Raw genomic sequence first — 27,383 nt, 5'->3', positions numbered from 1 at the left:
TTAACATGTTACCTTAATAAGAGAAGGGTATGGTGTTGCTTCTTTTTCTAATGATAAAATCTCAAAATTTGTAGGAATAAATTCATTCTTCGTTGGAAGTTTAAATTTCCCATTCAGGTCAGCATTTTGCCATTTCTGGACAAAAAATGAAAAACACAACAGTTTAAAACAGTCATTTTGCTTAAAATCCAGGAAAATATTAAGGGGATAAATGTCACACAGCATTGTTTTCCATCATAAATAAAGAGGCTAGCTCTAGCTGGTTGGCTCAGCAGTAGAGCATCAGCCCAATGTGTGCAAGTCCCAGGTTCAATTCCCGGCCAGGGCACACAGTTTGGGCACCCATCTGCTTCTTCATCCTTTCCCCTCTCCTTTCTATCTCTCTCTCCCCCTCTCCTTTCTTTCTATCTATCTCTTCTCCTCCCGCAGCCAAGGCTCCGTTGCAGCAAAGTTGGCCTGGGCACTGAAGATGGCTCCATGGCCTCCGCCTCAGGCGCTAGAATGGCTCAGGTGGCAACAGAGCAATGCCCCCTGGTGGGCATGCTGGGTGGATCCCGGTTGGGCACATGTGGGAGTCTGTCCGACTGCCTCCCTGCTTCTAACTTTGGGGGAAAAAAATACAATAAATAAATAAATAAATATATAGGCTACTCTCAAGATCTATTGATGACTTTTAATGAAACTAGAGTCATGAATCTCTGGTACTAATCAAGGTTTTATCCTTATCTACCCCTCCTCTTTACACACCACCAAGATGACCAAATAAGGTTAGGGATAATCCGAGACTGTGGAACACTGAGGCTAACAGGTCCACAGGAAGATCACGTGTGCTTCAGCTTTTCGCCGTAACCACTTGGCAACCTCATCCCATTGCTTCAACTCTTCAAGAATGAAGAATATGACCTGTGGTGGCGCAGTGGATAAAGCGTCGACCTGGAAATACTGAGGTCACCAGTTCGAAACCCTGGGCTTGCCTGGTGAAGGCACATATGGGAGTTGATGCTTCCAGCTCCTCCCCCCCTTCTCTCTCTGTCTGCCACCTCTCTCTCTCTCTGTCTCTCCCTCTCCTCTCTAAAATGAATAAATAAATAAATAAATAAATTTGAAAAAAAAATTTAAAAAAAAAAAAAAGAATGAAGAATAATCAGTACAGGGGAATTTCCCAGCTGCTAGGTAGTACATCATTTATATAAGAGTTAAAATTTCACCTATACCAGTTACTTGCACCTACATTGGGCTTGTTTCACTCAGTACTTCTTCTTACAAAATAAAAAATAAAAAAATGCTAGGCTACATTGGGCTTGTTTCACTCAGTACTTCTTCTTAATGCCAGGCCCACACCTCTCCCAGATGACCACGTGAACTTTCAGATAAAGCAGTAATTCAAGCACAAGGGTAAGGACAAAGCTGAGACTTATTGTGGGACAGGGCTGACACCACCTGCACGTTGGCCCTCTTCCACGGGCTAGTGCCAAAAGCCGAGTGGGACAGATCGGAGGCCATCGACTGCTGACCTCTAATTTATAAGACTTTTCATTATTTAAAAAAGAAATAAAAAGCAACCAACTGCCAATAATTCTGGGTTCAATAATTTGGTGTCCAGATGATGCAGTGCAGCCTGGTGGCTTTGGCAGTTCTATTTCGGTCCCTGCGACAGTGGGGATACTGGCCATATTATTTGTAAGTAAAACCTGAAGTATTTCTTGTTTTGGAATTAGTTCAGACCCAGCTCTAACTCATGGGAGATCAGCTTTCCTTGAAGTGTAGCAAGATGGCGCTCCAGCAATCTCCCCTGTGTGGTGTGAATACATCAGAGGTATCAGAATCATTTTCTTTTTAACCGTTTCTTCTTTTTTTCCTGTATCATCATTACACAGACATTTAAGAAATGTCTGTTATTTAAGTTTAACTAGAATCTAATCAGAGCAAAGCTACAGAATCTCAAAGTCAACGAGAACTGAAAAAGTAATAGACAAGTAGACAGGGCTCACAAACAGAAGCTTGACTACTGATGAATGGGGTAGCATACTACCCAAACGTACCTGTTTTGAAACCAATACTAATTCTCCTGTGTTGACAAAAAGAACAATGAGGCAATAAGAGGCTTAAACTACAGCATCTCCTCACGAGAGGACACTGATCCCAGAGACGGCCTCCCCCTGTGTTGCCAGCAAGGTCAGGAGCTCTCTGGAGCCCATGTCTGTCTTTCAGGCTCCCTGCTCCCATCTCTTCCTGCCTGTCACGGTATCTTTGTTTCTCTGGGCACTCTGTCCGGCACTTTGAAGCCTGACAGACACACAGGAAGGTGGCCAGCGTGCCTGTCTCCATGCAGAACCTCCGATCCCGCTCTCCACCTCCCCGGTTACTCCTCTCAGGATGGCATAGGCAGTGCTGGGCCTTCAGTCTCCACACCCTGGGCTGTGAGTTAGTTGACCTAAGGGGCTCATGTTCTTGTGTGTCCCTCACACAGCTGACTTAAGTCACAGATTAGTTCATCATACCTTAATGACTTCATCTGTTATAGCTTCTTGTTTATAGTGGGTTCCATACCATTCTTCAGTACGATCTGTTTTTCCTTCAAAAGACTTGGAAACTATTGCAACCCTATACATACATGGAAAAAATAGAGAGAGAAAAAAACCTATAAACTCATGTTGTATATATAAATTTATAGAATTTGACTCACGAAAGTATAAATAATATGCAAGAATATGTTGGGCCTTTAAAAACACCCAGAAAATCCAATAAGCCTTAGCTGAAATAGGCAATATATACATAGAGGTTTCTGATCACATTCTATGTATCCTTTGGTGATAGCCCAAAATTTTTAGTGGGGAAAAAGTATCTGCAAGAAAGGTTCTTGTGGATATACTACTTTTTTTTCCCTTGAAGTGAGAAGCAGGGTTGGCAGACAAACACTCCCACATGCACTTGACCAGATCCACCTGGCATGCCCGCCAGAGGGCGATGCTCTGCCCATTTGGGTCATTGCTCTGCTGCAACCGGAGCCATTCCAACGCCTAAGGCGGAGGCCATGGAGCCATCCTCAGCGCCTGGACCAACTTTGCTCCCATGGAGCCTTGGCTGCGGGAGGGGAAGAGAGAGACAGAGAGGAAGGAGAGGTGGAGGGGTGGAGAAGCAGATGGGAGCTTCTCTTGTGTGCCCTGGCTAGGAATCAAACCCGGGACTTCCACCTGGCAGGCCGACATTCTACCCCTGAGCCAACTGGCCAAGGCCAGGTGGGTATACTATTGACTAAAATTTTTAAAGAGTAGTAGCCAGGAAGAAAATGAAACAAAGTCAGCTGAAAACAGTTTCTAAGAAAGCAAAATAGCCTGAGCAGGCAGTGGTGCAGTGGACAGAGCGTCAAACTGGGAGGTGGACCCAGGTTCGAAACCCCAAGGTCACCCACTTGAGAGTATGGGCTCATCCGGCTTGATCCCGGGGTTGCTGGCTTGAGCGTGGGATCAGAGACATGACCCCATGGTCACTGGCTTGAGGCCAAAGGTCAATGGCTTGAGCAAGTGTCACTCACTCTGCTGTAGCCCCCCCCCATCAAGGCACATGAGAGAGCAATCAATGAACTAAGGAGCTGCAATGAAAAATTGATGCTTCTCATCTCTCTCTCCCTTCCTGTCTCTCTGTCTTATCTGTCCTTTTCTCTGTCTCCATGAAAGAGAAAGGAAGGAAGGAAGGAAGGAAGGAAGGAAGGAAGGAAGGAAGGAAGGAAGGAAGGAAGGGAGGGAGGGAGGGAGGGAGGGAGGGAGGGAGGGAGGGAGGGAGGGAGGAAGGAAGGAAGGAAGGAAGAGGAGAGAAGAGAAGAGAAGAGAAGAGAAGAGAAGAGAAGAGAAGAGAAAAGAAAAGAAAAGAAAAGAAAAGAAAAGAAAAGAAAAGAAAAGAAAAGAAAAGAAAAGAAAAGAAAAGAAAAAGCAAGCAAAGGAAATTACTTCTTCCCAGGAACAGCTTAGGCCTGGGGTGAACAAAAATGGCTAAATAAACCTACTGGCTCATCCAGAGATCCAAAAAGCCATAAACACACTTTTATTATTATTTGCTAAACTTGTGCTCTGTTTTTATTTCCTGCCAGAGACTACTATCCAATATATCTCTATATGTACATTAGCCTTCCTGCTGCCAGGGGAGCAGGGGACAAGACAAAGAAGCAACCCTTTACCTTCTGGTTTTTTAAAAGCTTTCTTTGATGGGATAAAAACAGCCCAGAAGTCAGAAGGGGGAAAAAAGTTTCGGGGGGGAAGTTAGAGGTAAAATGCCATCAAGAGGTAAGTGAACAAGTTTACAATACAGGAGCAAAAAGAAGCTCTGTAATCCTTGTGAAGGATTATCAGGGACATTTCTGCCCCTGCAGCCTTTTAATTAGCAAAGTTGGAATCATTATGCTCCCACCAGCAAACTCAACCCCATGCTGGGACCAATCCTATTCTGAATCTTGTGGATAGAGGAGTTCTAGGCCAATAGCTTGTACGGCTTGCCATGAAGTCAGCCTGTTACTAGTTTCACTTCTCCTCTAAGTTCCAATTCAGAAAACTAGGTTTATGTCTCTTCCTGCTTGTTTTCACCTGTCCTCCCAGAAGTCTGGTTCTATTTTCTGAATATGAACAATGGCCTCAAAGCTGAAAGTCCAGCACTTACAATCAAAACTCTAACATACTGGCCCTGGACTGTTGGCTCAGTGGTAGAGTGTCGGCCTGGTGTGCAGAAGTCCCGGGTTCGATTCCCAGCCAGGGCACACAGGAGAGGCGCCCATCTGCTTCTCCACCCCTCCCCCTCTCCTTCCTCTCTATCTCTCTCTTTCCCTCCCGCAGCTAAGGCTCCATTGGAGCAAAGTTGGCTCAGGCGCTGGGGATGGCTCCATGGCCTCTGCCTCAGGCACTAGAATGGCCCTGGTTGCAACAGAGCAACGCCCCAGATGGGCAGAGCATCGCCCCCTGGTGGGCATACTGGGTGGATCCCGGTTGGGCGCATGCGGGAGTCTGTCTGACTGCCTCCCCACTTCCAACTTCAAAAAATACAAAAAAAACACCTCTTCCGTACTGAATACCCATCCATAACCTCTGTGTTCCAAATACCTGCACCTCACTGGACCTCCCCAACTTCAATGTCTGACTGTCTGAACCACCATTTATTTCTTATTCTAGACAAAATACTCTACGCAGCTAACTAGACAGGGCCTTATCATCTTCTTAAGGATAGACAGGATATGCAATCTAATTTACCTACCTGTTAGTATGACTGACTGATCTGTTCCTGCTGCCATTGACCACTACCAGTTCTAGAGAACATACTAGAGTATGTTCCACAGAAACTCAGAGAGGAACCATAGGGTTTAACGAATAGAGTCCTATTATCGTGCCCAGAAGAAGTGCTGCATGTTAGCAATTTGAGAAGCCCTCTGGAGCATTACTTGTGGAGTTTGTACAGAACTCATATAGCCACATAAATGGTACACGATGTATCTTAAGGGCATTCATTCAAGAGACAGAGCCTGCTCAAATTCAGCCCTAGAAACTTCTTCTCCTGCTTATTTCTCAAAAAATGAATGGATTGATTTGCAATAAGACCTTTGAAAAATGTGTTAAGAAGTAAAAATAGGCCCTGGCTAGTTGGCTTAGCAGTGAGCATCAGCCCAGCATGTGGAAGCCCTGGGTTTGATTCCTGGTCAGGGCACCCAGGAAAAGCAACCATCTGCTTCTCCACCCCTCCTCTTGTCCCTTTCTCTCTCTCTTTTCCTCCTGCAGCCAAGGCTCCAGTGGTTCGAGCAAGGTGGCCCGGGGCGCTGAGGATGGCTCCATCGCTCACCTCAGGCACTAAAATAGCTTGGTTGCTGAGCAACAAAGCAACAGACCCAGATGGGCAGAACATCAGCCCCAGACAGGGTTGCCAGGTGGATCCCTATCAGGGTGCATGTGAGAGTCTGTCTCTGTGTCCCTGCCTCTCAATTGATTTAAAAAAAAAAAAAACCTGGAGGAAGAAGGGTATAATCCCAAGGGATTTAGATAGTTGTATATCAGGCCCTGGCTGGTTGGCTCAGCGGTAGAGCGTCGGCCTGGGTTGCAGAAGTCCCAGGTTCGATTCCCGGCCAGGGCACACAGGAGAGGCGCCCATTTGCTTCTCCACCCCTCCCCCTCTCCTTCCTCTCTGTCTCTCTCTTCCCCTCCCGCAGCCGAGGCTCCACTGGAGCAAAGATGGCCCGGGCCCTGGGGTTGGCTCCTTGGCCTCTGCCCCAGGCGCTAGAGTGGCTCTGGTCGTGGCAGAGTGATGCCCCGGAGGGGCAGAGCATCGCCCCCTGGTGGGCAGAGCATCCGCCCCTGGTGGGTGTGCCGGGTGGATCCCGGTCGGGCGCATGCGGGAGTCTGTCTGACTGTCTCTCCCTGTTTCCAGCTTCAGAAAAATACAAAAAAAAAAAAAAAATAGATAGTTGTATATCAAAGTAAAGTGTACGGGTAACATCTTAAATGTCATAAGGAAGTAAATATGAAATAGATAAACATAATTCCTCAAACTAGGCAAATATCAAATGTGTACCTAATCACAAAGAGATACCTTTGCAAACCAGGAGTTAGAAATGCATCACCGAGGAATTCAAAACTGAAATATACAATGAAAGAGTGTGTACTAAAAAAATAAATTCTAAATGGCAGGGAAGGGGAACAGCTATAGAGACAGGATACCACCTCAAACCAACCCGGAAATTTATGAACCGGAGTGTAGAGGCAGAGGAGCACTTCAATTAGGAGAAAAGTCACAACCATCAAAGTATAGCACAGAAAGCTGCAGTATATTTAACTGCAGACAGCTGAGAAAAATTAGCATGGTCATGGTAGCATCTTAGACTATCTGCTGAAAATTTATGCTAAAAAACAGTCCTGATGAGTTATTTCCTTTCTCTCTTTAAAAAAAAAAAAATGTATTTACTGGCCCGGGTCAGTGGCTAAGTAGATAGAGCGTCAGCCCTGTGTATGGATGTCCTGGGTTCGATTACTGGCCAGGGCACACAGGAGAAGTGACCATCTCCTTCTCTTCCCTTCCCTCTCCCTCCCTGTAGCCAGTGGCTCCATTGGTTTGAGGGTGGCCCTGGCGTTAAGAATAGCTCGGTTGGTCAGAGTGCCTCAACTTCAGGTGCTAACAATAACTCAGTACTCGAGGACTGACTTCAGACAAGGCTGTCTGGTAGATTCCGGTCAGGGCAAATGTGGGAATCTGCCTCACTCTCTACCCTCCTCTCACCTAAAAAAAAATAATAATAATAATAATTAATTAATTTTAGATAGAGAAGGGGAAGAGAGAGATAGGAACATCTGTTCCTGACTGGGGATCAAACCAGCAACCTCTGCATATTCGGATGATGCTCTAACCAACTGAGCTATCCAGCCAGGGCTGATTACTTGTTTCTTAAATTGTGTCATGTGAGTGTGCACGCACACATATGTGTGTGGCAGTGCTATTCTTTCCTTTAATTCTGTCCACAAAGCGAAAGCTGATAAGGCACTGACACGATCCTTAGAAATACAAGAGAAAAATTATATTTTCTTTTCATACTGAAACTTACAACAGTGAGAAAAGGGAACAGTGGGCTAGAACGAATGCTGACTGCCGACTTCAAGTCAGTCATTTAGAAATGTTCAAGGAGAATGAATAGCTGTTGGAGCTGCATGGGACCCATTCAGGAACAGGATTTGCCTACAGACACTCGAAGGCAATATGGTTCCCAAAGAAGGAACTCTCACAAGACTTCTGCAAATAATGCCCGAGTGAGAAAGGTGAAAGACATCCAAGAATGAGGAGAGGCTTCCTGGATAACTGTGGTGACTTCAAACAGAATGAGTAGAGAGAGCACAGACCTGGCCGTAAGAAACCCGGGTTCCGGATGATACCAGTGACTCATGTTCTTTGAGGTCTTGCCAAAATCAAGGTTAAGATCTATATTAGGCAAGTCTCTGGACTTCAGTTTCATTACTTTTCAATAAGGATTCAAACTAAAAATAACTCTATATCTTTCCACTTGTAGCTATAGTATCATATCAAATTTCATTTTCAAAAGATACACCCAGAAGAAAGGTGAAAAAATTCTATTGATGAAACTCAAAACCAAACTTAAAGGACACTGACAGGAAGGCTAAAGTGCTAAAAAAAAACTGAGGTTCATGAAAAATGCTAAGAAACATTTTTTAAAAGTGTTCCTTAAAAGTAAGGAAGAAAATAAAGAAAGGTTAGGCTAAAAGCTTAGAGAATTCAATCAACTTTTACTGAACCCTTACCAGCTTGAATTCTGGGAAAGGAAAAACACAGTTCCTATGTGGAAGGAACTTATAATCCAATAGGACACATGACCTATAAAAGCAAAATGTGACATGCTGACTTCATGTTAGCAGATGACAGAACTACTGATCTCTTATTTACACTGTCTTGGAAAGAAACACGGGTCTTTTAAACTGCAAAGGTGAACCGATAGAAAAAAGGAGTTGAAGCCCAGGATTAGTGAGTGAGCCAGCCAAGTGATTCAAATAAATTCATGTCTCTAACACAGATGAGTAGCACTCTCCGATGCTTAGGCAACTAACAAATCCCAGTAGGATCACTGCACATCACTTTTTAGAAATACTGGCCAAAGAAGAGGCAGAAGACTGGAGATGTGCAAATGCTCAAATTTTCAGAAAGAAAACGGTGTGTAGCCTAAAAACCATAAACCACTGGACTATGTATTAACAAAACTACAGAGTCTGGCCTGACCAGGTGGTGGCGCAGTGGCTAGAACGTCAGACTGGGGCGTGGAGGACCCAGGTTCAAGACCCCAAGGTCGCAAGCTCGATTGCGCGGGCTCATCTGATTTGAGCAAAGCTCACCAGCTTGAGCCCAGGGTTGCTGGCTCGAGCAAGGGGTCACTCGGTCAGCTGTAGCCCCCTGGTCAAGGCACATATGAGAAAGCAATCAGTGAACAACTAAGGTGCCGCAATGAAGAATTGATGCTTCTCATCTCTCTCCTTTTCTGTCTGTCCCTATCTGTCCCTCTCTCTGACTCTCTCTATCACAAACAAACAAAAAACTACACAGTCTGTCAAACATTTAAGTAAGACAGTTATTACTAGGACCTGCATGGATTCACCAAGGATAACTCCTCCCAAATGAATGGATTTATATTGACTTAAGCAAGGCCTGTGGCAAAGACCCAGCAGTTGTATTTGTTGGTTTAATATGGTAAAATGGGCACCATGTGACAGGATCAAAGGAAGCGGCTGATGATAATGATGGTGCAGTAATAGGTAAACATCTTTGTAAAGGTAAATCAAGTCTCAACTTTCAAAAGAACAATTAGGACTGGTAAAATGGAACTGGGTACCTTGTTATTGAATAAGTTCCCCATCCTTGGAGGAATTTAAACTGAGGCTGGTAGCTACATGTTGGAGATAATGCATAAGAGATATACACCTGACAGAAACGGAATTAAATGACCTTTAAGGTTCTTTTAATTCTGAAGGATATAATATTCCTGTTTATTTTTCTACATGGTTACAATGTTAAACTTGTCTCAGTCAGTATTAGAAGAAGAAATCTTAGCCCCCAGCGCCCGCAGTCGGGCCTGATAGCTGGCACTGTTATCCAGCTGTGCTGAACTCTATCACTGACCTGCTGCACTTAAAATGACACAGCCAGAGAAACCAATCCGCTGTAGAAAAAGTGCTTTTCCTCAAAATGAGGGTAGAGAGAAAGAAGGTTCTCAATTCTAATTGCACATGACATCCAATTTAGAAACAGGCCATTTAAACAAAAGTCAAATGTCTGCTCCTGACGATTGACTCCTACAAAGAGCTGATGGGTCAAATTATTGGCTTCTTGGGCAGCAAGAACCATATGAACATAATTTAAATCATTTTCTTGAAAAAGAAGCATATCCTTATATAATCTTAACAACATTGCCTTATATTTGGACACTTTTCAAGTCTGCTAAACCATTTTGCATCCTATAGAAAGATAAAGTACTATTGCCATTTTGCAGATGGACTAATTTCTTTCTTACTGATTGATTTTAGAGACAAGAATGAGGTAAAATCATAAAATAATTGTGTCAAAAGCAAGTTTACTCAACTGCCAAGTTCCCAGAAGAATTTTAGAAATATGTCCTTGACAGAGGTGAAAAATTAAAAATGCAAAATATGTGGCAGTCGCCTGACCAGGCGGTGGCGCAGTGGATGGAGCATCGGACTGGGACGTGGAGGACCCAGGTTCGAGACCCCGAGGTCGCCAGTTTGAGCGCGGGCTCATCTGGCTTGAGCAAAAGCTCACCAGCTTGGACCCAAGGTCGCTGACTCGAGCAAGGGGCTACTCGGTCTGCTGAAGGCCCACGGTCAAGGCACATATGAGAAAGCAATCAATGAACAACTAAGGTGTCAAAAACGAAAAACTGATGATTAGTGCTTCTCATCTCTCCATTCTTGTCTGTCTGTCCCTATCTATCCCTCTCTCTGACTCTCTCTGTCCCTGTATACAAAAAAAAAATATGTGGCAGTCAAATATATGCCTTCCATTATTTGATTTTAGAAAAATATATATAAATTCTATTTTAAGGCAGAAATACAACGTAGTAGTTCATAACTTCTTTAGGGCGGTCCGTCTGTAACAGTAACAGCTCTGTCACCGTAAGAGCTCTGCCAGCTCCAACCTCCTGGCTGACCACTGGTTGGTCAGAAGAATTCTGAGACTGTAATCCTTACTTCTACTTTAAAGAGAGAGAATGCCCTCCCTTGCTTTAAAACCAGAGGGGTGAGCTGATCTTGGGCATCTGAGTTCAGATAAAGCCAGGTGAAGATCTATTATTACATTTTATTCATGACAGATTCTTCATGTGTTAGAGATAGTATTTAGAATGGAGGGAGGATAAGTAAGAGGGGTGGGAAAGGATAAAAAAGACAAGCCATGCACAGACTGTTTAAGTTGGGTACTGGTACATTATATTATTCTACTTTGGAATCATGCTCAATAAAAAATTTTAAAGAAAGCCTTTTATTCACAATTTCAAATTTTTAGATTCTGACCATTATTGAAAATTTAGTATGTAATAGTAAAACCTGTAGAGTGACTCACCGGACATTTTCTGGTCTGAGTTTATCGAGAACCATCTCTATTAAATCAGGTCTAAATTCTTCCAGTAAATATTCAGCTGTGAGCACTTCTTCTAGGGGATAATACTTCAAAATAAAACAGTAAGTAAGTAAGTAAATAAATAAAATGTACAAGACTTTTTTAAAAGCCATCAGATCTCTCTAATACATGACATTTCATTACATTATAACCCCTCTTTCCTTCAATTAAAGTTTACTCAATGAGAAAAAATGTCTAAATCTTTTCTCTTTCCTACCACACTTTAAGCAGTTTCATATTGAGGCATGAATTTTGTAGTTAATCCCCATTTACACTTCCATTACAGAAAGCTAAATTACATTTTTTTCTAGGAAAAAGTGTAATATTTCTGCCTAAAAACTGAGTACTTGTTAATAAAAAAAAATTGATGATTAAATGTTGACATCTATAGAATTTTTATTATAAAGTGAATACATTTTTAATGAACAAATGTCCTTTTAAATTTCTATGAATAAAATCAGACATTTATAAAGTTGTGGGGAAAATGGCTTATATTTTTGGCTAGTGAATAAAAATAAGATAGAAGATGCTTTTTAGTAAAAGCAACCTCTAATGTACTGAGATAGATGGATTGATCCTTTCATTTGAGATGAATTTTTTTTTCTTCTTCTTTTTTTTTTTTTAGGTGAGAGGAGGGGAGACAGTGAGGCAGACTCCTACATGCATCCCAACCAGAATCCACCCAGCAACCCCATCTGGGGCCGATGCTCAAGTTGTGAGCTATTTATAGCACCTGAGGCCAATGCACTCCAACAGAGCACCCGGGGCCACACTCAAACCAATCAAGCCACAGACTGCAAGAGGCAAAGAGGGAGAGGATGGGGGAGGAGCAGATGGTCACTTCTCCTGTGTGCCCTAAGCAAGAATCGAACCCAGGATGACATCCATACACCTAGCTGATGCTCTATCCACTGAGTCACCGGTCAGAGTCATTTGACAAGAATTTAATGAATACCTAGTCTGTACCAGGCACTATTCTAGGTGCTGTTGTGGATACAATGTTAGATAAGCCTGACTAGGCAGTGGTGCAGTGGATGGAGCGTTGGATTGAGACCCAGAGGACACAGGTTCAAAACCCTGAGGTCACCAGCTTGAGTGTGGGATCACACACATGCCCCATGGTCGCTAGCTTGAGCCCTCGGTTGCTGGCTTAAGCAAGGGGTCACTTGCTCTGCTGTAGCCCCCTGGCCAAGGCACATATGAGAAAGTAATCAATGAACAAATAAGGTGCCGCAACGAAGAATTGATGCTTCTTATCTCTCTCCCTTCCTGTCTGTCTGTCCCCCTCTGTCTCTGTCACACACATACACACAAAAAAAGTTAGATAAGACAGATAATGTCCCTATTCTCAAAGGAGCTTATAATTTGAAAGGAGGCAGGCAATAAATAAATACTGTCATTATATTGATAGGCACTATGAAGAAAATTTAAAAGGGGAAAGGGGATGATTGGGAGGACAGAGGTCTCTCTGAGGAGGAGACTTTTGAGCAAAGACCCTAAGAATTAAAAACACGTAGCCTTGCAAAGATCAGAGTGTTCCACATAGAGAAAACACCAAATATAAGGGCCCTGAGTGGAAGAATAAGCTTAGTGCTTGAAAGGAGGGAAACAGTATCACCGAAGTGAAATGGGAACGGGAGAGTAGGTGGGGGGCAGTATGCAATATGGTCAGACAGGCTGGGGCTAGATCACCTTGTAGGCTAAGGTAAAATCGGATTTTATTCCAACTCTGATGGGAAACCACTGAAGGACATGACACAGAGGAGTACAGCAATCTAATTTTGGTTTTCAAAAGATCCCTGAGACTGGAAAAATAACCTCTAGTGGGGACAAAGGGAGAAACATGGAACGCAGGTAAGAGACTATGATGGCAGTCTAGGCGATGAACGATGGCAGCCACAATATTAGCAACAAAAACACTGCATAACTGAAAACTGTTTAAAGCCAATAGCAAGATGCCCATGTAATGAAGAACATTACAGATGAGAAGTTTTAGGATAATGAAAATTCAGAATTTAAGCATGTCTTGACATCAGAGTTTGCCAGGTTATTAGTGTCTAAAACTTGAACTGCGGCTTCAATTTTTATCACTCATGTTGTACTGAAAGTAATATATGTAAGATCCCTGAAATATTCTACACACCAATCTGCACAGTAAAATAACAGCAAACTTACATGCAATATTCCTGCGATCTTAGAGGTATAGCCCCGTGGCCTCTCTTTATCTTTAAATCTAAAAGCAACAGCATTCAAGTCCTAAAATGGAAAGTTAACATAATTAGACATAACTATTATTTAAAAATACCTTGTGTGTGTGATTGGATTGCACTATAGATTTTTCTACTCTATACTTAACTTCATTACATTTTCTCAAAAAAGGACTGTTGAATTTAGAAATGTATAGAACATAAATAAAAATAACAAATAATTGGAAAAACTATGTGGAAGAACCTTGTGAGATCCAACAGTTAATTGCATAGAATAGATGATAATTTTGTTGACCCATTCAGAGAACTGCACCCAGATTAGAATGATTGTCACAAATTTCACAGAGATTATACCTTGAAACTTTTACCCAAGTACAAAAGATGTTTCTCATCCTAAAATAAATTTCAAAATCTTGTTTGCTTTAAATATAAAGAACATATATTTCAAAACCCTTATACCTTTTGCTTTATGGAGAAAAAAAGAAAGGAAAAAGAAAAAGAGCCAGGCTTTTCCACATATACAATATAATTATTCTTAAGACCAATCATATATAAGAGAATTCACTATTTCTTTGAAGCTTGCTACAGACTCTTATTACCAGATCTGAAAATGACAGAGCTCAGAGGGGCATTCTTCTGAGGGATACAAAAGCAATCCAATTTCTTCCCTTTCCCTCCCTGAAAAAGGCTAGATGATGCCTTAACCCTTAACTGTGCCCCAGGCAGCCAATCAGTCTAGTACAACTAAACATAACTAAAGCTACCATGCATTGCAAAAGTTTAATTTAGAATAGGAAAAAAATACTTAAAAAGTTTCACTGGGCCTTAAATTTAAATTAATTCACATATATATGTTTTCTGAAAATGTTCCTTAAGAAGAATTTTGGTGAAATGAAAGTACCTTGCACTCTTGGAAAACCCATTCTTGAGGTCCTTCTGCACGTAACTTCTGAATGTATTGAAACATGTGCAAAATTATATCTTCAACATGTACTGGAAGAAAGGGGCACACTTAAAACCATTCAGTCCTCAATCCTCTAGAGCAGTGAGCTCACTCCGAAGGTCCAGTCAGGTGAGTCGAGGTGGTTCCTCTGCAAAGTGCAGTTCTCACCTCCCTGAGACTCTAGGGTCCCCCACACGAGGCCCTCCAGGCTCGGGGACATGTGACGGAATGGGCGCTAGGGTAGTAAATGAGCAAAGGAAAAGCCAAGGACACATCTGACAAGTGCAACATAATGAGCAGACGTGGAAAAGTCATCCGCGAAACAAAGGGCACATTACACATTAAAAATACACTGGATAAAGGGTATGAACTAAAGTGTTGATAGCTTTACAGTATAAAACAGATCCACAGCATAAAGAAGTTAAAAAAAAATCATACAAAGTCAGTTTTCAATCAAAAACAAAAAAAGTCAATACTTACATAAACCTTCCTCAGTCAAGTCCACATTAATGATAAAAAACATGAAACCTCGGGCTCCTTCCTTCTGCCCGCCAACAAGAGTATTTACCCAGCCTGAAACATTCAAAAGGAATAACATGATTGCATCGGTGGCCTCTTTTAGGTCAAGGAAGCTTTTAAAATTCATATTATATGTTCCCAAAGATTAGAATGGACTTCTTGCAGAAAGGAAAGGAAAAAAAAAAATCAGAAAATGGTTCAGAAAATCAGTTTCAGCTATGGCAGAAGACTCAAGGGATTTGGGGGGGGGGGGGGGGGGGTTGGAAGCTTTCTTTAGGACTCCTCAGGTCAGTTCCCAAATCAAGAGTAGACTACTGTGTGTGTTATGTTACAAGCGAAACCTGAGTGGAGAGGGGCCTTGGAAATTATTTACTGACTAGATCCTAGTTACCACGTACATCCTCTGGTGTGAAGGATAAGAGCAGGGAAATAAATAAATGGGTACTAACACTTCACAGAAATGGTGAAAAATACCCAAGTTTATACTTTTTAACCCTTTTTAAATTTAAAATGTGCTCCACAGGCCCTGGCTGGTTGGCTGAAAGGATAGAGCATCGGCCCACTGTGTAGATGTCCCGGTTCGATCCCCACTCAGGGCACACATGATAAGCAACTATCTGCTTCTCTCCCCCTCCCTGTCCCCCTTCTCTCTCTCTCCCCTCTCATAGCCACTGGCTCGGCTGATTCGAGCGGCGGCCCCAGGCAGGGGTTGCCAGGAGGATTCCAGTCAGGGCGCATGCAGGAATTTATCTATCTCCCCTCCTCTCCCTTAAAAAAAAAGCAAACAAAAAAACATGCATCACAATATCTTATTTAATACCTAGCCTTTACTACTCATTGCTGAAGGATAATTGGGGGGGGGGGGGCAAAGCTAAAAACTATGCACACTTAACAACCACCACCTCTCTGTCACCAAAACCCAAAACAGTCTGTCATCCAAAAATTCACAGGAAAATATTTAGGAGAAAGCGAGAGCCAGAATAAAAAGATGTGGTGGGGCACTAGGCTCAGAAACTGGCACCCAGAAGACTTACCCTTTGATTTAAGTTCTGATAACAGACTTCCAGGACCTTCATGTCCAATGAGATGACCAAGATAATGACCAGGATTTGATTTGTAGTATTTCTGAAGGTCAGGTATGGGAAAGGTCACATAAAGATTCCTAATATCTTTAATAGGCACTATTTTATAAATTTGCTGTGGGGGAGGAAAAACAAATAAATTACAAAAGATTAGCTACATACAGCTCCCACTGAAAAAACATTTACAAACCATGAAGAATACTGATTTTCATGGAAGAATTCCAAATTCAAGAGAGAATCACCAACAAAATCACACTGACTCTAAAGAAATGATGACCTGGCTTCCTTCTTTGTGGGATGTCATTACAGACGGTATAAAATCCCTGCTTTGTCCCTGGACCATGAGCTACATACTGCTGGCCGCCTGCCTTCTGGCACTGGGTCGGAGCTTTCACCATCTGCTAAGGCTACAGCTACCAAAACTACCTTTAGCATGCAAAGATCGCACTACAGTGGTATCTTTTTGGTGATACATGTCCCTAATAAATGTGAAACTGACTTGGTTATACAGATAAATATTAAAAACTATATAAATAATGAACCCCCTCCCATTTATCTACTCTAGGTATATGTAAGTCCATAAATTTAAAAACAAACCCTGACCAGATAGCTTGGTTGGTTAGAACATCGCTCCAGAGTGCAGAGGTCACCAGTTCAATCCTCAGTCAGGACACATACAGGGACAGATCAATGTTCCTGTCTCTCTCTTACCCTCCCTTCCTCTCTCACTAAAATCAATAAGTAAAAAAATTTTAAAAACAAAACAAAACCAGAAACACATGTACTTACTTTAAGATGTTCTTCTTGGAAAGGGTGTTCAGGGAATTCTGGCAATGGGACATTTTTATTTTCTACTTCAGAAAATAACTTTACCACCAGATCAGTCAAGTCATCTAAAGATTCTATAAAAAAGCAAATAAGGAAATCAAAACTTAATCTAATTATAACATATACAAGTAGTGTAAGACCTTAGAGTCATATATACATATATAAAATGATGTCATACACTTTAAACTTACACAATGTTATATCTCAGTAAAGCTGGGGATAAAAAAAAAACCCTTAGGATCTTCTGAAAACCATCAGGACTATTAAAACAAAAACCTGGAATATTTTTTAAAAACTGCTTTGGATAAAATTGAAGCACTCAGGCATGACCAGGCGGTGGCATAGTGGATAGAGCATCAGACTGGGACCCAGAGGACCCAGGCTCAAAACCCTGAGGTCACTGGCTTGAGTGCAGGTTCATCCAGCTTGAGTGCGGGCTCACCAGCTTGAACATGGGATCATACACATGATCCCATGGTCGCTGGTTTGAGCAAGGGGCCATTCACTGCTGCAGCCTCCCAATACCCCCCCATCTAGGCACATATAAGAAAGCAGTCAAGGCCCTGGCCGGTTGGCTCAGTGGTAGAGCGTCGGCCTGGCATGCAGAAGTCCGGGTTCGATTCCCGGCCAGGGCACACAGGAGAAGCGCCCATCTGCTTCTCCACCCCTCCCCCTCTCCTTTCTCTCTGTCTCTCTCTTCCCCTCCCACAGCTGAGGCTCCACTGGAGCAAAGATGGCCCAGGCGCTGGGGATGGCTCCTTGGCCTCTGCCCCAGGCGCTAGAGTGGCTCTGGTCAGCAACAGAGCGACGCCCCGGAGGGGCAGAGCATCGCCCCCTGGTGGGCAGAGCATCGCCCCCTGGTGGGCGTGCCGGGTGGATCCCAGTCGGGCGCATGCGGGAGTCTGTCTGTCTCTTCCCATTTCCAGCTTCAGAAAAATACAAAAAAAAAAAAGGTAACTATTTTTTCTTTTCTTTCTATTAAAATGACTATCTTTGAGGAGAAGGTATAGTGGTCATATGATGGGAAAAGGAAGAAATTGATTTCTATTTTATACTTTTCAGGATCAGATGAGACTTCTTCCACTTACAGACATTACTTTTATTCTATAATAAAAAGGAAAAGTGATAAAAGGTTTTCTTTTTATAAACAAGATAACCACTCACCTTGATTCTGTCTCCACAAAAAAAAAAAAATAGGTTACCTATAACTGATATAAACATTCATCACTTGTTACTGTCAGGAAGCTTTTGGATCAAATAAGAAATTTCCCTTGATATTCTATGACCCATTTTGAACTTTTCCATGAACCCTCCAGAGAGCACTTATTCACTGTGTGAGAACTACCTTTATGTAGCATGAATGCTCTTCTATAAATGTGGGCGTTTGCACTTTATTTAAAAAACGTATGTTTTGTAACATCCCTATTTTAACCAATCTCCTATTTTAAACATTTGGATTGTTTCTGAAGTTTCACTAATAAATATTACATTGACAAAAGAATCCTTGAACATCACCTGTTAGAACAGCTCTCTTTCCTTAGATTGCACTTCTAAAAGTAAAAATATACTTTTATCCCCCACCCCGTCCTCCCATTCATAATACAGACAGCAAAAGGCTGGGCAGGTGTGTATGGGGTGGGTTTACTGTCTCCTCTTTTTTTTCCTTTTTAGTGGGGTGGGGGAGCAAGGAGCAACCAAGCCTTTTTTTTTGTTCTAAGCGCCTGAGGTTGAGGCCCTGGAGCCATCCTCAGCGCCCCGGGCCAACCTGCTGGAGCCAATTGAGCCGTGGCTGTAGGAGGGGGTGAAAGAAAGGGGGCGAGAAAGAGAGAGAGAGAGAGAGAGAAGAAGAAGAAGAAGAAGAGGAGGAGGAGGAGGAGGAGGAGGAGGAGGAGGAGGAGGAGGATTGGTGGAGAAGCAGATGGTTGCTTCTCCGGTGTGCCCTGACAGGGAATCAAACCCGGACATCAACACACCTGGCCAACGCTCTAGCCCTGAGCCAACCGGCCAGGGCCTGCTTCCTTTTTTTGTACAGTCAGTGTAAGAACACAACCTAGGGAAGCACCAGGAGGCCAGAATGTAAATTTTTTTTTTAAATTTATATATATATATATATATATATACACACACACACAGGGACAGAGATAGAGTCAGAGAGAGGGATAGATAGGGACAGACAGACAGGAATGGAGAGAGATGAGAAGCATCAATCATCAGTTTTTCGTTGCGACACCTTAGTTGTTCATTGATTGCTTTCTCATATGTGCCTTGACCACGGGGGGGGGGGGGGGGGGCTTTGGCAGACCCGGTAACCCCTTGCTCAAGCCAGCGACCTTGGGTCCAAGCTGGTGAGCTTTTGCTCAAGCCAGATGAGCCTGTGCTCAAACTGGCAACCTCGAGGTCCCGAACCTGGGTCCTCAGCCTCCCAGTCTAACGCTCTATCCACTGTGCCACCACCTGGTCAGGCGCATTTTAATTTTTTTAATTGATTTTAGAGAAAGAGGAAGGGAGAGACAGAAAGTAATTGGAACATTGATTTGTTCCTATATGTGCCCTGACTGGAGCTTGAACAGGAGACTTCTGTCCTTTGGGATGACTCTCTAACCAACTGAGCCATTTGGCCAGGGCCAAAATATACTTTTTAAAGGTAACACATCTTGTTAAACTATCCTCCAAAAAATGTAGAGCAATTGTATAAATTGTATATACATCAACAAAAAAGTACCTCTCTTGCAAAACAAAACCAAAACCAAAATTATGGTAATTTAATAGGATAAAACAATACAGGTGGAACAAAGTTAGGTTTATAGTTGTTTGTATGGAAAATACAATAAGTAATAAATAATACAAGAATAAACTCAGTGTTTTGCATACCCGCAAGTGTAAACCTATGTTTGCCCCACTCTGTATATTATCATTAGTTAATTTGCATTAAAAAAAAAATCAACCTGACCAGGTGGTGGCACAGTAGATACAGCATCAGACTGGGATACGGAGGACCCAGATTCGAGACTCTGAGGTTGCCAGCTTGAGCGCAGGCTCATCTGGTTTGAGCAAAGCTCACCAGTTTGGACCCAAGGTTGCTGGCTCTAACAAGGGGTTACTCGGTCTGCTGAAGGCCCACGGTCAAGGCACATATGAGAAAGCAATCAATGAACAACTAAGGTGTCGCAACGAAAAACTGATGATTGATGCTTCTCATCTCTCTCCATTCCTGTCTGTCTGTCTCTATCTATCCCTCTCTCTGACTCTCTCTCTCTGTCTCTGTAAAAAAAAAAAAAATCAAACCAGGCCCTGGTTGGTGGTGTAGTGGATTAGGGCAATGTCCTCTGGAGGGCCATGGTCACCAACTGGACCCCATAGTTGCTGGCTTAATCCCAATGGCACAGGCTCAACCCTGAAGTTGCCAGTTTGAACCCTGGTCTAGGCATGTGTGAGAAGCAATCAAAGGGTGCACAACTAAGTAAAATAAGTTGATGCTTCTCTCAAAAAAATAAAATAAAATAAAATAAAATTCAAAGCTGGCCCAGTTTGGTTAGAGCGTCATGCTAAGATGCTGAGGTTGCAGGTTCAACACCCAGTCAGGACACACACAAGAATCAAGTAATTATGGCATGAATAGGTATAACAAGAAATTGATGTTTCTCTCTCTCTCTCCCTTTCTCTCTGAAATCAATAAAGTTAAAAAAATTTTGGGCCTTTCATCTTCATAAAGTTTTTTTCTTTAATCAAGCCTTTGTTGTGTACCTTCCAAAGTTCTCCCAGTTCATCATCATCCTTTAATATTATTTCTAACTTTGTGAGTTATCAGGTCAAATGTGTCAATCTTTTCCTTTATACATCTCTTCCTGTTTTACGTGCTTAGAGCACTTATGATTAATTTATATTTTCTTCAGGGTCTACATTTAAAATTGCATAAGCTTTTCTTTTTTTATTTACAAAGAGATCATTTTCAAAAGCCTCTGAACATATAGAAGGTATTATTTATATCCTTCTTCCAAATACTTTGAAAAAGCCAAAACGAAAAACTTTTATTATCCAATTTAATGAAAAAATTTTAAGTATTCTTACCTCGCCCTAAAACACAAATAGCCATTAAGTTTGATGAATAATAAGTAGAGTGGAATTTCAGGAGCTCCTGTCTTACATCAATGCCTTCTTGGTTTGGCCTAGTCTCTAGAGTATATTTGTTACCTGAAAGGGAGAAAACAACATTTCTTAGAGAAAGCAAAATATGTGCACTTAAAATTTTCCAATTATTATGACATTGCTATAAAGTGAACTTAAAAATCAGAGTTCAAGCTAACACACATAATCATTAGTCAAATGTGTTTGAATGTAAGCTGGATACATAAGACACTACAGTACAAACTAGTAACATTTCAAACTACAGTATAGTGAATTTTCCCACAAGAACTTTAAGTGCTTTACAAAAATCATACTTCTTAAAACCCCTATGAGATAGTAGGTGTTACGAGCACTTATAAGACAAAATGAGATGCACACGGCCTTCATTCACTCTGACTTTAACTCCCTGTGTGCTCCATAATTAATTGAACATAATCACAAAGGGATCTTTTTGGAACATGCCAAGTTACTTGTGGAAATAAATACACTATTTTTGGCTGATGCATTAAATCTGTGATGTAAATTCTCATGAATTTGATCTAGACTGGTAAAAATAGAATGCAATGCTATTTTTATAATCTCAGGTGGTACCAACTATGAGATCTCTTATGAAATCAAATAACTTAAATCAAAGTAGGATAAAATATTCATGTCAAAGCAAATAGTCAAACTGTCTAAGTACTACTTTTCTAATAAAGATCTTGCAATTCAGAGACTAAGAGATGAAATTTAAATGGTTGATGTTGCTCTAAAAATAGCATCTCAACTAGAAATATCCTAAGATCCTACCTAGTATAATAACTTTTATTATTGTTCCTGCTTAAATGGGATCCTGTCTTTTGTCTGCAGAGATGAAACTATGGAAAAACATATTCTTGATGTAATTTTCCCCTTTGGGTTATTATGATTGATGAACTGACATTGGGAGTCCCTTTCACTAAACTGGAGACCCAAAGAGAGCCACCAGATAGTGATCTCAGACCCAGAGCTGCATAGTACTCAGCTAAGATTCATGCCCCAGAATGCTTGAAATCAACAGATCTAGTGGAGAGTGTGTCCAAGTACTCATTAACCTTTTCCTAGTCACAAAGCAATCAAATGTTCTCATCTTCACTAGCAGTGGCTGTTACTCAAGTTTCCAGGTTCTTAACTAGTCTTCTCAGTTTCTCACTGAAGATCCACTTCAATTCCAGATCAGCTCTACATGGAGTCCTAGGACATCCCCTCACTCTACCTGGAGGGAGGATTCAGATGTTCTCACAAGTACCCAAAGTCTCGACCAATTCTTCAGGGGAAAAAAGAAGTTTTTTGCTGGGTAATGGCTTGAAGCTCTCTCATTTTACAGTGAAACCTGAGTATTGATGGGGCTTTCCTTTTCCACTAAAGGAAGATTCTAAAAGCCTCTGTTCCAGAGGGCCTGGGCTTAGAGCTTCCTTAGACATTTACACTGCCAAGTTCAGATTCCTACAACATCTGGACAAAGATAACACACTGGAACACCCAAATTTGGGGAATTAAGTTTCATTTTAACAGACTATAAATGTGATATAAGACAGAAATCAGATTTTTTTTTTTTTTTTGGATTTTTCCAAAGTGAGAAGCAAAGGGTGGGGGTAGCAGACAGGGACACTCCCGCATGCACCCTACCAGGATCCACCTGGCATGCCCACCAGGGGGCAATGCTCTGCCCATCTGGGGCGTTGCTCCACTGCAATTGGAGCCATTCTAGCACCTGAGGCGGAACCATGGAGCCATCCTCAGCACCTGTGCCAAGTTTGCTCTAATGGAGTCTTGGCTGCGGGAGGGGAAGAGAGAGATAGAGAGGAAGGAGAGGGGGAGGGGTGGAGAAGTAGATGGGTGCTTCTCCTGTGCCCTGGCTGGTAATCAAATCTGGGACTTCAACATGCCGGGCCAACACTCTACCACTGAGCCAATCGGCCAGGGCAGATTTTTAATCTAAATGTGATTTAATTTGATTATTCACAATCTAGTCAATATTCTGGCTTTAAAAAACATCTCAAAGTCCAAGAAGACCAAGATCATGACCTCCATCTAGAACTTAAAATTCAGGTTAACCAGCTCTAGCTCATTCTGCTTTGATTTTAATGTACCCGATTATCTTACCTTTTTAATCTCTATTCTTTATCTTTAGACTCATTTTAAAATACAGAGATAAAGCAGGAGCATACACCAAATACACTCAGAGTCTGGGTTATGCTAAGGCAGAACAGACGTGACCCTTGGGGTAAAGAGTGACCACAAAGGATGGTAAGGTGCTGGAAATGTTCTGTTTCTTTACTGGGTGCTGATTCTGCAGTCTGTTCAGGTTTCAAAAATTCAATATTATACATAAGTAACAACAGTATTCAACTGATTCTTTAAATAGCAAAAGAAACAACAATTTATCAAAACCACACAATTCTGTATGTTTATTAGTCTTCAACAAAAAGATAAATGAAAAATGAGCTGAAGGTGCCACTGTCAACAGCCATCTGCCTCATGTAAGCACAGAATCTAATGATTCTGGATCTCTGGCTACACAGATAAACAGAGACAATACATTTGTTCTCAAAAGTAGCTTTTAGACACAAATAGATACCATTCTATAAATCTACATACTCATTTATTCGCTGCCTGGATGTTTTCAGTCTTCCTAAGATGTGGTAACAAAAAGGCCTAACCAGGCGGTGGTGCAGTGGATAGAGCGTCGGACTGGGATGCCGAGGACCCAGGTTCGAGACCCCGAGGTCGCCAGCTTGAGCACGGGCTCATCTGGTTTGAGCAAAAGCTCACCAGCTTGGACCCAAGGTCACTGGCTCCAGCAAGGAGTTACTCGGTCTGCTGAAGGCCCGCGGTCAAGGCACATATGAGAAAGCAATCAATGAACAACTAAGGTGTCGCAATGTGCAACGAAAAACTAATGATTGATGCTTCTCATCTCTCCGTTCCTGTCTGTCTGTCCCTGTCTATCCCTCTCTCTGACTCTCTGTCTCTGTAAAAAAATTAAAAAAATAAATAAATAAAAATTAAATAGAAAGAAACGGTGGTCATTTGGAAACACATCTGAGAATGGCAGTTCTGTGTCCTTAGAAGTTCCTGAATTAGAAGAAAGAGGAAAAGGTTTCCCTCTTGGGGTCAGGGCAATCATGTCTCACTACACTGACAGAAAAACATGGATATTAGGGTATAAATGGGCTACAGCCAGGCTTGCCATTATGTTTACTATCCCTTTGATAACAATTCCTTTAGGTGTTTTCTAAAAACAGGAAGACTAGCTAGTGGAAGTTCTCAAGAAACAGATGAAGAAATGAAAGGAAAAGCAGGATACAATGCACAGAATTCCACAATCAGTCCTTAAACTACCGAGTGGATTCTGTTACTGTCGGCACCACGACCCCCACCAAAGTAGGGAGGGAGGAACAGGCACTGGCCTTGCTGTTGGCGAAGCTGCCACCTAAGCCAGGGCAAGTCACCTTCTGCTTATATGGCCTTGAACAAGTTACTTAACTTCTCTTAGGCTCAATCTCTTATGCTGACATTGGTGGGCTTGCACTAAATTAGAAAAAAACACATGTAAAAAAGCATCCAATAAATAGAATGGAAAGTCTGATGACACCAAGTACTATTTAGGGACATGGAGAAATGAGAACGCAGACACTGCACGAGGGAGTGCAAATTAATCAACCTCTGTAGGAAACAATTAGACAATATCTGTTAAATCTGAAGATGTACATATCCTACGGTACAGTAATTCCACTCCTGGAATTCCACTCCCAGTACCAGAGGGAGCTTGGTGTACAGGAAACATATATCAATACAAGGAACGCTCACAGCAGCACTGTTCCAATCTCAGGAGAATGAATGATAAACAGTGGCACCTACATTCAATGAATTATTCAGGTAGCAGCAAAAATAAACTTATCAAAGGCATACTCATCAATATGAATAACTATTAAAAATATAATGTTGAAAGAAAAAATACAAGTGGCAGAGATTACTCACAATAAAATACCATTTTTACAAAACTTTAAAAACTATAGAACATATTACTTAGAGGTAAATACATGACTAGCAATGTTTTTATAAAAAAGCATGGGAATAACAATCACCAAATGTCACAGCGTGGTTACCTGTCAGGAACATGGAGGAAAAAGCAATTGGAAAAGTATAGAACAGATGCCAAACTGTGTTGCAATGTTTATGCTTCTTTAAGTAGTGTGTGTTCTCACAAATGTGTTTGTACAACCTCTTTTAGACAAATAATGAATCTGTAAAATGTTAAAATATTTAACATAGTACTTGAAATATAGTAGAAAATAAATACAATGAACAGAAGCGACTACTGCTATGATTTGAATCGTAAGAGGGACCCCTGGATGCTGAGTATGTCATTCAAACTGTGGCAGTGAAGTAGGGAAGAAAGCTCAGCAAAAAGTCCAGATAACTCTCCTCTACCTAAGAATACCAGTGTGGAGAACAATGTGAATATGGCTGTAATAACAAATTCCTGTTCAGTCTCTAGACACACACTGTCCTAATTTAGTGCTAATTCAGCTGGGTCATTTAAATCAAATTAAAATGCTGCTACCAAAATCCTGAATCCTACCTTTCTGGCTCTGTCACCATTAGAGCGAGCTCCTGCAGTGGACTGAGGGTACTGGGGCTGCTGACCCACTGAGACTCTGCCACTCTGAGCCTGCTGGGAGAGAGCACTGGCTTGATGGTTGGCAGATTCGGGGTTTCCTTGTACTGGCTCCATCACGTACTAAATAAGCAACCTTGGGAAAGTCTCCAGTGTCTCCAAGGCTCATTTATTTTATCTGTAAAATAGGAGTAATATGGATACATGCCCAGTTGTTAGGAGCAAGAGCTCAATCCCTGGCTCTGGTTTCCTAGCTATGGGAGGGACACAGGCAAGTCTCTTAACCTCTGTAAACCCACTTCCTTACTGTAACTAAGAAAACGAGAACCAAGCTCACAGGACTGCTGTGAGAATTAAATGAATACTCCATGTTAAGGCTCAGCACAGCGTCTGAACTTAGGTTGTGACTCTTACAAAAAATAATAATGGACATAAATGGAGTTTTGTAAATTGTAAAACTCAATAAATGCTATTTTATATTTTTGTTGTAACAATTTAAATTCTATTTTTTTTAAATTTATAAGCTTTGGTACTAATGTACATAAATGCTGATTTTTTAAGGAAACAGAATTTATATTCCTGAAGTCAGCCATGTATTTCTTACATTCTGTGAGAAAGACTAAATTTAAAGTTTAAAAATCTGTTTTAGAAATTAGAGCCATCTCCAGCTGTGTCTGAAAGGTTCTCAGGAAAAGGTCAACTTGATCGTTATAATCATTAAAATCTTAAATGTTCTCTAAAAAACTAGGATTCTGAAGGTTTAGATTAACGAATCTACAGTTAGTTACTTGAAATTATCATAAAAAAAATTTTTTTAAGCAGCTTTTTTTCCTTGGTATACCAATTTTCTAAACATCCTAGAAGAGACTAAAGCCTTTTGAGAAATCAATTTTCCTATAAAATCAAAAGGACAATTCTGCATGTAGGTAAGTATACACAAATACAAGGTGTGAGTTAGGAGAGAGGACTCGAAGTGAAAACCTTTTAAATGCCATAATAAAGCACCCGTACAGATGACTGATTTCTAGTTTTCAGTAAATTTCTAGTTTTCCACTGACACACTTCCTAGCAAGGAAAAAAGACAGTAACAAAATCCATGGAAAAACTTAGGGAATAATAAATGACTAAATGGGCTAAAACACATCGAATATTTTTATATCCATGGGTTTATCCTGATACTAAAAAAACAAGTTAGTTATCCTTCAAAGATGTTAGGGCACCAACTCATTACTTTGAAAACTGGTAAATGAAGGAAATGATTCAAATGTTTGTCCTATAATAACTGTACCATGGAGAGGCAAAGGAAAAAAAAAGGAAACAAGGCAGAGAAGAGAATTTATCAAGAACTACAAAACTAAAGCTAAAGGCATATGTGAATGAGAAATGAAGGGGAAGAGCCGATGGACACCAACCATGGCATCGTTTTAAAATGAGAACATTTCTCTAATAACAAATTGCCCTAAAGTCAGTTCATCAAATCCATGGCTCCAAGCTCTTGGCTGGCCACCTCACCCTTCAAGGCAAGGACTTTTTCAAAGTTTTGATGTTTTCATAACTACCAATCAGTTATTAACTAGTTATTATGATGTTACTATCACTTCTTGGGCACTATTATGGCCAGACTTTTTGCTAACCCCTCACATGTACAACCTCCTTTGATTCTCACATCAGCCTGACACGGGAGAGAATTGAGACCTACAGAAGTTAAGAAGCCAGCCCAGTCTCTCAGCTGGCCAGCGGTAGAGCAAAAAAATTCAAACCTAGTACTGCCCAATTGCAGAGGCCAAAGTTTAAAACACCTAGGAGAATGCTAGTAGGGTGTATGAGGGCTCCTGGCTGAAGTCTGAGGCTAGGAGAGTCAGACAAGGACTCAATGAAGACAA

The 27,383-nt window shown here is 41.5% G+C and overlaps 1 protein-coding gene across 3 annotated transcripts in view; it reads right to left on the bottom strand.

Moving 5' to 3' along the window:
• IDE (insulin degrading enzyme) overlaps positions 1 to 27,383 on the bottom strand; it is a 108,939-nt gene that overhangs the window by 30,670 nt on the left and 50,886 nt on the right. For all 3 annotated transcript variants that reach the window (XM_066355666.1, XM_066355665.1, XM_066355667.1), the window contains 9 exons: positions 20,802 to 20,924; positions 16,695 to 16,807; positions 15,858 to 16,020; positions 14,785 to 14,877; positions 14,263 to 14,354; positions 13,330 to 13,410; positions 11,098 to 11,201; positions 2,502 to 2,604; positions 13 to 135 (listed from right to left, as the gene is read on the bottom strand). In XM_066355666.1, the coding sequence (XP_066211763.1) occupies positions 13 to 135; positions 2,502 to 2,604; positions 11,098 to 11,201; positions 13,330 to 13,410; positions 14,263 to 14,354; positions 14,785 to 14,877; positions 15,858 to 16,020; positions 16,695 to 16,807; positions 20,802 to 20,924 (995 nt within the window). The remainder of the gene's footprint in view (positions 1 to 12; positions 136 to 2,501; positions 2,605 to 11,097; positions 11,202 to 13,329; positions 13,411 to 14,262; positions 14,355 to 14,784; positions 14,878 to 15,857; positions 16,021 to 16,694; positions 16,808 to 20,801; positions 20,925 to 27,383) is intronic.

The sequence above is a fragment of the Saccopteryx leptura genome, chromosome 13, assembly GCF_036850995.1.
Source record: "Saccopteryx leptura isolate mSacLep1 chromosome 13, mSacLep1_pri_phased_curated, whole genome shotgun sequence".
In the NCBI taxonomy this organism is placed as follows: Eukaryota; Metazoa; Chordata; class Mammalia; order Chiroptera; family Emballonuridae; genus Saccopteryx; species Saccopteryx leptura.
This window is presented reverse-complemented; position numbering and strand designations above follow the sequence as displayed.